At 36.3% G+C, this 10,816-nt stretch overlaps 1 protein-coding gene across 1 annotated transcript in view; it reads right to left on the bottom strand.

The window, feature by feature from the left end:
* Positions 1-6,841: 6,841 nt before the first annotated feature.
* The window catches only part of RORB (RAR related orphan receptor B), a 255,056-nt gene continuing 251,081 nt past the window's right edge, over positions 6,842-10,816 (bottom strand). The window contains exon 10 of the mRNA XM_031939553.1: positions 6,842-10,288. Coding sequence (XP_031795413.1) covers positions 10,133-10,288 — 156 coding nt within the window. The 3' untranslated portion in view covers positions 6,842-10,132. The remainder of the gene's footprint in view (positions 10,289-10,816) is intronic.

Raw genomic sequence — 10,816 nt, 5'->3', positions numbered from 1 at the left:
CCATATGAGATAAGTGATACTTGTATTTTAATGCAAATTTTTTTCACATAAGGAAATTAAGGTTCAGGAAATTTAAACAATTTGCCTATGGCTGCATAACATATGAAGATAAATCTGGATGTGAAAAAAGGGATTTTATTACTAAATACAGGTTTCATCCCTTATCCATCTGCCCTACCTCTCTTGGGAGAGCCAGAATTGAGAAAACATTCCAAATGTTAGTTTCTTTATGCTGACATGGGATTTTGGTAGCATTTAATATAATATAGGTAACAGAGGGTGAGATTTGGAGTTAGAAACACCAGAGTTCAAATCCTATCTCAGACATTTACTGACTATGTGACTGGACAAGTCACTTTTACTTTCTTTAGCCTCAGTTTCCTCATTTGTAAAATATGGATAATTTCATCAACTTACTTCACAGGGATATTGTAAGGATCAAATGAAATAACATAATAAAGTGCTTCACAAACTTAATTTCTATGTAAAGTAGCTATTTTTAAACAACAACAAAGGTTTCATTCCTTTATATTACTCCATCTAGCTTGATTAGCTCAATTAATTAGAATATTAAAGAGGTCAAGGTCTCCTCTTCAATTCTGAAATAGTTTACTTGGTTGTACACAAAGAATGACTCTCTTCTAAGACTCGAAGTTTCACTTCTGTCCTTAGCCAGGACTCTGGAGATTATGCTACTTTTATGTATGCTACTATTATAAGTTGACCTTGAAGAAAAGTGTAGAGAGCTCAGTCCCAAGCCATGACCTTCAAGAAAGCAGTTCTCAAAGTACATCTACCCCATGGTCAACAGCTGATGAGTCAGCAGCAGCATCTTCCAACAGGAGGAGATAGCTCAGTATTATAATTCCTACTAGTTCACATTTGGGGGAAGGGAAGGGTTTGCAAACACACCCTCAGGAGTGAGCTGAACTCTTATTTGAAAGGCACCCTCTTGAATGATTTAAGCAGCTATTTGAAAATGGGCAATTAGAAACTGATGGGCAGAAAGGAGTCTTTAGAAAAATCTGTCAGTGTGGCAGAGATTCCACAAAAGCAACTGTAACTGCTGCCTCTGAGTGACAGGCTCTATATGGCTGACCCCCTCCAATTGGGACTTTGCTGGAAACACAAGGCCAGAGTATTTGTCATGACCAATGCTTGAGAACTAGAGGGAATTTTCAAAAGTTTTTCAGAGGCTTTCTCTGTTTCTTTGGACCCCATTAGTTTCAATCCATGTTGAACTCTCCCCACCCCCACCCCCCACACATTCTATTGAGGTTTGCTCTGAGGTATTCTATACTTGGAACATTTCTATACCAATAAAACCAACTCAAGACTGCTTGAAAGACCTTTTTCCTCTCTCAAGCCTTCCTTCTACATTGGGAACCTTTGATTATCCCAATGAATCAAAGAATCGCAAAATCTGAGAGTTGGAAGTATCCTTAATGACTGTCTAGTCCAACTTACCTCCTACCCTACTGCCTGTGGCAGGGTCTGGATATTATATGTTAACTCATGGTTAAAGGTATATTTTAATGGTGGAGGGGGTGAGGAGTGAGGGGAAATTGTCTACCCAAAACACAATATATGGGTGAGAGTAATGGGACTAAATACTATGAACATTACTAATTTTGGGGGGCTGTTTGGGCTAGAGACTACTGTATTTCTTATTAGTCTTCTGCAATTGTCTTTCAGCTAATGGCTTTAGTGTGTAGTCCTTGATGATTTATTAGCTTAAACTTTGATGCAGGAAAAACTCTCCCAGAACATAATTGAAGGGTCCACTTGTAATTTACATACTAGATTGGGAGGGCTTCAGCTGCCGGGATGGATGGCTGGTCTGTGCTTTGTACTAGTCATAGGCATAAAAGAAACTGAAAGTGCTTACTTCTTGAGGTTTTCCTTCCTGCCCTGGGATATGCCTTTCCTAGCTCAGGTCTACAGTGTCATAAATATTTCCAGCAAAAGGAAAATAAATCCTATCCACTCACAGGCCTGGAATTTAGAAAAATTATAGTGGTACTATTAAGATAAATTCATCAGGATAATTTCTAAAATCAGGAACTTTCATATCCTCTAACTTCACAATAAAAGAAGTGTCAGGAAGCATTTATTTTTCATTTTTTTTCATTTTTTAATTTTGTTCAGCATTAAAGGAACTTCATAAACATTGATTGTCATTTACAGAAAACATTCAGAAATCATGTGTGCATTATCATGGAATGCTAACAGTATTCAACTAATAATTTACAAGACATAAAATAAGACGAAAACCTATTACATTCTAAAGTAATATAAAACCTTTTTATTTGACAGGGAGTGCTGTTGTATTCTAGTATATTTATGATTAAAAAAACCTCAATGCTTACTTTCTAAATGACTCAGGCTGTAGTTTTACTCACATACACATAAATTAGGGCTTATATATTAAACAAGGAGAGAAAGAGAGAGAGAGAAGAAAGAGAGAGAGAGAGAGAGAGAGCAGAAAACTGCAGATTCAAAACTATATATGTCACTGGATTCATTTGTGGTTTGCCTTTGACCTCTATAGGCCAATAAAAATACATTATTATAATACAATTAAGCTTCAGGAAAAAAAAAATCAGTGTTGACTATAGGAGGCATTTTTCTTTAGAAGGTATTTCTTGTTATGCTTTTTTTTTTAGAGTGAATAATATATATTTTTACATACTTTTCATTCGGCAATGCAGCTTTTGTACATTACCAATAGTGGTGAGCATGCTTAGTAAGAGAAGCAAACCACACCCCTCCCCTCCCCCACCCCTTAAGATACAGCAATGACAATTATCTACAGCCAAGCACCAAATAGCCCATGGTTTCAACAGCTGGGGGACCCAATGTCGTGCTTCACCCTACCAAGAGCAGTTGGAAATAAGATAAAAAACATTAAACCTCTGAAAGTTGGAAGTATATGAAAATCATTTTCTCTCATAATCCTAAAAGCAAGGAAGCATTGTCAGGGATTTCAAAAATATCGGAAAGATTCATTTAAATCTAAATATCTATTTTTTTTTTTTTTTTTTTATAAATCGATCATCATAAAATACTAGTGATTTAAAATTCTATTTGGGATGCAGGAAAAGCATCCAAGTGCATTGGACTTGCTCCTGCCTGTGTTGCTATAGCCATTGATATCTTGGTTCTCCCTTCCCCTCAACCTCTCCCAAACCCTCCCCTATGTTCTTGAAAACATTTTATTTGGCGAAGGTCAGTTATGGCTTCAGATTACAGTGAAAGAGTGATCTGACCTCAAGTTTTAATAAGAAATGAGTGTGTACAAAAATATTTTGCTCGTCAGAAAGCAGACCTTCTTCAGATATTTCATGCTGAAAAATCTAAAAAAGTTAAATGCTGCAAGGACAGATGTACTTGCTTGGGCAATCTTTGTTCATTCTTTTCTTTGTTGGTTTTCAAATTGTCTGGTTCAGATGCATTTTGCAGATCTTAGGATGATATTCAGCACCCAGACCCCTGGGAGCAGATTTCATTGACAGCCCTGTACCTTTATCAGTTGGTGGTGTACAAACAGAGGCATACAGGTTAAACCTAGAGCTGGTCAGAATGTTTCCCTGTCCCAAATCGATTTCCATTAAAAACTGAGGAGCACATGACACTCATAGGAAGCAAGTACAGAATTTGCTTGTTGGTGTTCTTTCCCCTCTAAAAAATTGTTATAAAGTCTTATGCTTAAACAGAGACATAGAAAAAATCAGTGTATTCACTGTCCTGAGATATTTACAGCAAAAATTACAGAGACAGTGTACATTGTATTAGACCTTCCACAAGCATATATTAAAAGTAATTACATCTGAAAAAATATTTTTATTTTTCCTCTACATTTCTACAATACATACTCAGGGTTTTTTTTTTAATGTCCCCTCCCCCCATTACTTTCTTTAACGTTAGTCAGATGAGGCAGATGGTACAGTGATTGAAGATGGGATTATGTAGCTTTCCAGACATCTAATTTGTATGTTTGTGCATGCATGTACAATTGACCACATGCATGCTGTAGATATCTAGGTAGATATGCATCTATTTTCCATAGGTTACAGCCATGATAGCTTTATTAATATTGTGAATACCCTTCCCAACTAGGGAAAGAACATCCCTTGTTGTGATGAATTTGGTTTTGCAGACATAATCCAGTTGTTTTTTTTTTTTTTTTTTGGTGTGTGTGTATGTGTGCTTTGTGGCCACAAGTAACAATCACTAACCTGCTCTCTCTGCTTTACTGGAGGTCACACTTATAGTCATGCAAGAGGCAAAGATTATTTATTATAGCCAATTTACTTGGTAGGTAACTCAGAGGCTTGGGAAAAAAAGTGCATGAACAAAATCCCCATCTGCTGCCCAAGAATGCAAGGTCCTCACTATGGAACAATGGAGGGCCAAATGAGTATTATTCTATTATTAAATCTTCAGATAAAAAGGGAAGTCCCACACAGACACATTGAAAGAAAAACACATACTCAAACAAAATGTAGTGCATTTGAATTTCAGAAGAAGCTGCCAAATGTATCTAGTAACTTGGTTTTATTAATCTGGGAGGCTAGTCAAGACAAATAGAAGTGCTTTTTAGTTGTTACCATTAAATCTAATAGCCATCAGTCTGTTTTCTAATTGTCCAACTGGTCTCTACCTGGATCTATTCTATTGGAATTTGCTGTTTCCAATAATGTTAGACCAATAGGGAAACCAAATTGAGAAGAATAAGGAATAAGAGAAAAAAATCCCATTATGCCAACTGTCACTCACTCTGTAATGTATCTTGGTAGAGGTGGTCCATTGAAACAGGACACATTGATGCTACTTTCAACGGACCATGTCTACACTATTGCCCATGTAGCTGTAATAAGCAAGGGCCACTTTCTGAAACAACCAAATGCTTCTTCACTTCAATAGTATCCTCTATTATCAGTAGCAGCTTCCTCCAGTAGTTTGAAGAGAGATATAACATGCTGTTACATCTCTGGTCAATGGTGACTTTTTTGTCTTTATTTTATAAGCGACAGAGTGCAAAAAAAATTTTTTTTCACAAACAGAAACCTTAAAGGTTATTGCTGTTCTATCTACTGATGTCTCCTGTCATTCTTACTACAGAGTTGTCTATTTGCATGACCTGGAATATATAAGTATATACATAGGCTTCTGAATTAACTGTCAGTAGTATTAACCTCATTGGACACAAAGATCCCTTGAAGAAAATAATTATTGAATACTTCTTTCTTCTGTTTTCACCTTAGTAAGGGGATTTTTCTTATAATAAACAGAATGGAAGAAATACCTACAACATAGGCAAAGATGGACAGAAGCTCTCTGTGATCCCACAATTTCAAGCAATATTTCAGGTAGTCTGACATTGATGTATTGATTGCATTCGCAATGAAAAACCTTAGCGTCAACCAGATGGTTCAGTAGATTGAGTGCTGGGCCTGGAATCAGGAATATCTGAAGTCAAATATGGCCTAAGACACTATCTGTGATTCTGGGCAAGTCACTTAACCTGTTTGCCTTGGAGGCAGGTAAGTGACTCAATGGATGGAGTGTTTGGCCTGGAGTCAGGAAGACCTGAGTTCAAATGTGACCTCAGATACTTACTAGTTAGGTCACCTGGACAAGTCACTAAACCACTGTTTTCTTTACCTGTTGGAGAAGGAAATGGCAAACCATTCCAACATCCTTGCCAAAGACAACCTCATTGGCAATAATGGTATGCTGTGGTTCATGGTATCTCTAGGAGTCAGTCACAAACTGAATGACTGATAAGTTTAGAGTCTATCCTTGGGACACTAGCATTTTGTTGGAATTCTGACCTCATATGTATTGACACATGGGTAGTTAGTTGTGTTTATTCTTCTCCATATTTGATTTGGCTTGAAATGGTACAGAGTTCTAAGTTGTATGGGATAAATCACAAGGGAAATTGCTAATAAAAATTATACTGGATCCTTGCCATAACATCTTCTGATAAATAATTACATGTTACCATAGTATTTGGTTGTCTTAGATTCCTCCAAAGGGATCTAGTTGCTTAGAATTTGACAAGTAGATCTGAAGTGTTCAATTTGGAATCCAAAGACCTAGATTTGAATCCTTTCTCTGCCTTGTGGGATTTTTATTCTTCTTGGCCTTGCTTTTCTTGTCTGCAAAATAGAGTCAGAATAGATGACCTCTAACATCCTTTCCAACTCTAAATCCATGATCTTATTTTTAAGACAGTTCTATAGCATGGACCCATGCAAATGATAGCTTAAAATGTCTTAAATGAGAATAGTTGTAAAGCTACCTTGGAAACCTATTTTTGGTCTAATATGACAAGTCCCAGGTTAGGTTATACTTATGGTTTAGCCTCAGATCCTGATAGTTGGAAGTGAGAAGGGATCAGCCAAGTTTGTAATATATTACTCTGCCATTTTCCTTCCAACTTTTGTTCTTCCTCCTGCAATACTGTCACAAGGTAGCTTGAGAAACCATACCTTCAGTATTCTGGCCTGACAAATAAAATCAATTGCTCCTTTGCTCAGGACCTGAGTCAAACCTGGTTTTGCTGGGAGATAAGCTGTGGAATTAACAGGGCAGTTTGGATATTTTGCTAGTCAGTAGATTTTAGAGAAGGGGGCTGAGCTGTCTTTAGCCAGCTTGCTATCTGGGAAATGATGGCTAGAACTTTTCAGTGAATTGAGGAAAATGGTGACAGTGAATTCAGGTTACAAGCATGTAGGGTCAAATAGCTGGCCTGAAAGCCTTGTCTGGTAGGGGAAGAAAGGGAATATGTTTTTACTGCTTACAATTTTGTTAAAATTTCTTTCCTGTTTTTTTTTCTCCCCTCATACTTGATGTAGATATTTTTTAAAAAAATAAATGAAACATCCCTGAGTGGAATACAGTGCAACATCTGCATTAAGCAGTGATTGTCATTTACAAAGAGTGAATTGAAAAGTATAAATTGTGGCTTCTTTGTTGTCTCATGTTCCTTGTATCACAAATATATCATAGATAATTGTTGATTCTCATGGAGATGGGACAAAGTGCTTGGACATAATGTAGTGTAGCTATTAGCTAGGACCTAAGGGAAAATCAGTTGTTAATATCAGGTGTTAGTTTCTTCACAGATGTGTTTTGAAGAGGTGCTCAAAAAGGTATAACAGATTTCAGTGCTACTTACAGCACGTCTTGATTCTCTCTGGACCAGATTTAGATTTTTTCACAGTATTCCACAGTAAAAAAAAAAAATGAAGTATTTTCTCTAGGTCCTGAAGTGGACATCAGAGGTTGCTTCCTTTGGTCTCTTATCTTGGCTGGTGGGATACATGATGGGTCAGCTAGATTTAATCCCTCTCCCACCACTATAAAAATCCACCACCTTTAAAATTTCAAACCAGCTCTAGAAAATGTAGAAACTACTCTAGTTCAAAGCTATTTTCTCCAGAGGCAAGTAGGGGAAGCAGTCTTTCTGTAAATTCACCCATGGGACCAGGGGAGGGGGAAAAAAACATACACAGGCTCTACCTCTTCATAAATTGAGTCAATTAAAAACCTCTTGGGGAAAATGAAGGAAATACATGATTCCCAATGCAACTGAATAAGAATTAAAGGCCAACAATGGAAACCACTAGGATAACGGAACTAGGAAAACAAAGTTTGACATAAGTTCAAAGCTCAAAGGGAAACACCAGGCAGACACTTAGAGCCTTTCCTATCACAAGCCAATCATAAAACATCTATTGCATTTGGAAACGGCTTGGTTTAATGGAGTGCCTTCTATTACCCTGTTTTCCTAGCAATCAGTAAAGTAATCTTTCCATTAGAAGGAAATATGACTCTTGGAATTAATTCTTTATACAAAGCGCTAGCAGGAGTGACATTTACGCCAAAAAGAATTGAGTCCCTGTAGCAGCATAATAAGCCGTCTACAGCTGTCTTCTTCGACACCCAAGGTAATTTGGTTCAATGTAGTTAAATTAATTGAATATAACAGTAGTTGAGAATGAGATTCATTATTTTAAAGCCTTTTTTGTTTCCCCCTATCGGTTTGGAATTCATCAATCATTAGGGGAAAAAAGCCTCCGGATTCTATCTAGAAAAGGCAAATGCCATGATTCTGGTTATCTGTGAATTCTTCTGTGTACTGGAAAAAGCTAATCTCAGGAGAGTTTAAGAGCTAAAAATCCAAGTTTCCATTGATGACTGACTGCCCCTATCTAAAAGACACAGGCATTATTCCCCCTTTTGTGGACCTCTCCCCTCCCAGGAGAAAAGACCCTCTTTTAATGAAATGGTGGCTTCTGTTAATTTATAAAAGAATGGCATAATTTTCATTATTTTGTACAAGTTTCGCCTCTCCTGATCTTCCCTTAGATAAAGTAATACTGAACAGGCATAGAAGACTCACTTGACATTTTAGTTTCTTTCTGTGGAATAATCTAATCAGGAGGAAAGGGAGAAATGAGGATTAATGTACCACCAGCCCAACTTCTCTGATCCTGAAATCAATATTATGGGGCCTTCAGATGCACTGACTCTACAGTGTGTGTTTTTATGTATGTATGTGTAGATATATAAAATACATGTACATATTATATATATATGTGCATGTATATATGTATGTATATATTTAAGTTCACAAATTGACTTTGTATATTCTGAAATGCACTTTTAATGTCTTTAAAAAAATGAACAAGTGCTGCTATTATTGTTGCTTAGTTTTTTTAAAGATAATCTAAATATTGTCTTTTAAAGATTCTTTCATAGCAAGTCAGTTACTACTCTACTTTTGCAATATATGATCTGAAGATTTTTAAAGAGATGGAGGCAGAGCCAGGGAAAGATTGAGTGAGAGAGAAATAGAGGCAGAGATAGAGTGAAGTCCCCAGAACTATAGAGGAAAAATATGTGAAAGCTCTCTTGTTCTTATATGTGAAAATAGTGAACTCTTAAGAGTTGATTGTTTGCTTGGTACTTACTCATAGTACTTTTACTTCATTTGAATAATTCCTGGAACTAAACATTTGCAGAAAATGGCACTAACACCGTCATGTTTTCATTGATCACATCACTTTTTTTTTAAATGAATATGAGTTTGCTGGTGATTGCTATCCACAACCTATATTTCTCATTTGATGCAATAATTTGCTGAGGAGAAATCCCTTTTGTGACTAGAAATTTGGGGGGGGGGGGAAGAAAAAAAAGTTGCATTTTATAGTGGGAAATGCCCAATAATATTTATTGTGTTGAATTAAAAACTTTTCCAGTCACAGGTCCTCAAAATATTATCTATTGCCTGATTCTTAGAACAGGAAAAAAAATATGTACTTTCCATTTGAACCCTCCAGACAAGGCTTTTATACCATGGCTACAAATAGAGCTGTTAGTATAGAGGCTGTCTAATGAATCCATTACTTTTTGTACATGGATTTTAGAACATTGATACCATCCCACCAATAGCTATGGATGGCTAAACTCTGGTTGGCAAAGCAAAAATCCAGATTACCCAACATAAAGGTAACACATTACACGGAGGGTAAATAATACAAGAAAGCCTGACTGAACATCCTTTGCAAGTAGGCATGGGATTTTAAGCCACAGTATATGTGCATGTATAAGTAATAGTCATATATAATATATTCACATATTATATACTTATTACATACATGCACAGCACTTTCCAAGACAGCTACAAATTTCCACATGCAATTAACTATCTAAAAACATAGAAATAGGTAAGTCTAATAAGTGAAGTTTTCTTAAATTATATCTGAACAATAAACAGCAAGAGTAATAATGTAAGGTACCGCTCTGTTCTCATTTTTTTTATCTACAATAAAATTCTATGAACAGTTGTCTCCCAAAACATACCCCAATAAAATTAAAAAAAGATAACACCCAGTGTCCTATATTTGTATATTTATGGTCAGTTCAAAAAAAAAAAAGAGCCCCACTCAGGTGCATATTTACATTCTTCAAACTGTAGCGGTGAAAAATAATTCTATTAAGTGCAGGACATTCCTAGTGTTGCAGTAGTGACATTTTTCATAAGTCTTCATGAGCGCATTGCTTTTGTCTTAAGAGTGACGCATTTGAGAACCACATGACAGCTCTGTGCTCCCCTTCATTTGCAGACTGTAGTACAGTCAGGGTTGAAAAGCTCCTTATATAATGGAGGAAATAGTGTGTTCACTATATCAGGATGAGATTGCTTAAATACCTGCAGTTTCTCTCCATGCAAGTTGCAAACTGCGGTGATGGTCGGTATCTTGGCTATTAACTGCATATGAAAATAAAAAGAGAAAGAAAAAGGGAAGAATTGGTTTTAAAGGTTGATCATTGTCTTCTTTTCTGAGTCAATGTTGACAGTCTGAATCTTTCTACAATGAAACCAGAGGAAACCAAGTGATTGCGGTTAAAACTGTGGGGTGGAGCAGAAGATTCCCAGAATGTGGGAATCTTTATGTGTCAAATCAACACTGTACTATAATATAAAGAATATATATATGTATATATACATATATATATATATATATATATGTAAAGGCAAAACAACAACAACGAAACACTACCTGCTCTCAAGGAGGTTACAGTCTAATAAAGGAGACAAGTAATCATGAAAAAAAAAAACAGACAGGATACATTGGAAATTTAGGAGGTAGAAATGAGGAAAGAGAGTTTAGGTTGAAAAAGCAAAAAGTAGAGAGAAAGATGAATTGCCTTAGCCGAGGGACAGCTGGTTCAAGGATGCTGATTAAAAACTTTTGAAAGGAACTGGTGGTTATACATTTCCTAGAGACGTTATATG

The sequence above is a fragment of the Sarcophilus harrisii genome, chromosome 1 (assembly GCF_902635505.1).
Source record: "Sarcophilus harrisii chromosome 1, mSarHar1.11, whole genome shotgun sequence".
In the NCBI taxonomy this organism is placed as follows: domain Eukaryota; kingdom Metazoa; phylum Chordata; class Mammalia; order Dasyuromorphia; family Dasyuridae; genus Sarcophilus; species Sarcophilus harrisii.
The sequence above is the reverse complement of the archived record's forward strand: the minus strand, read 5'-3'. Positions and strand labels throughout refer to the sequence as shown.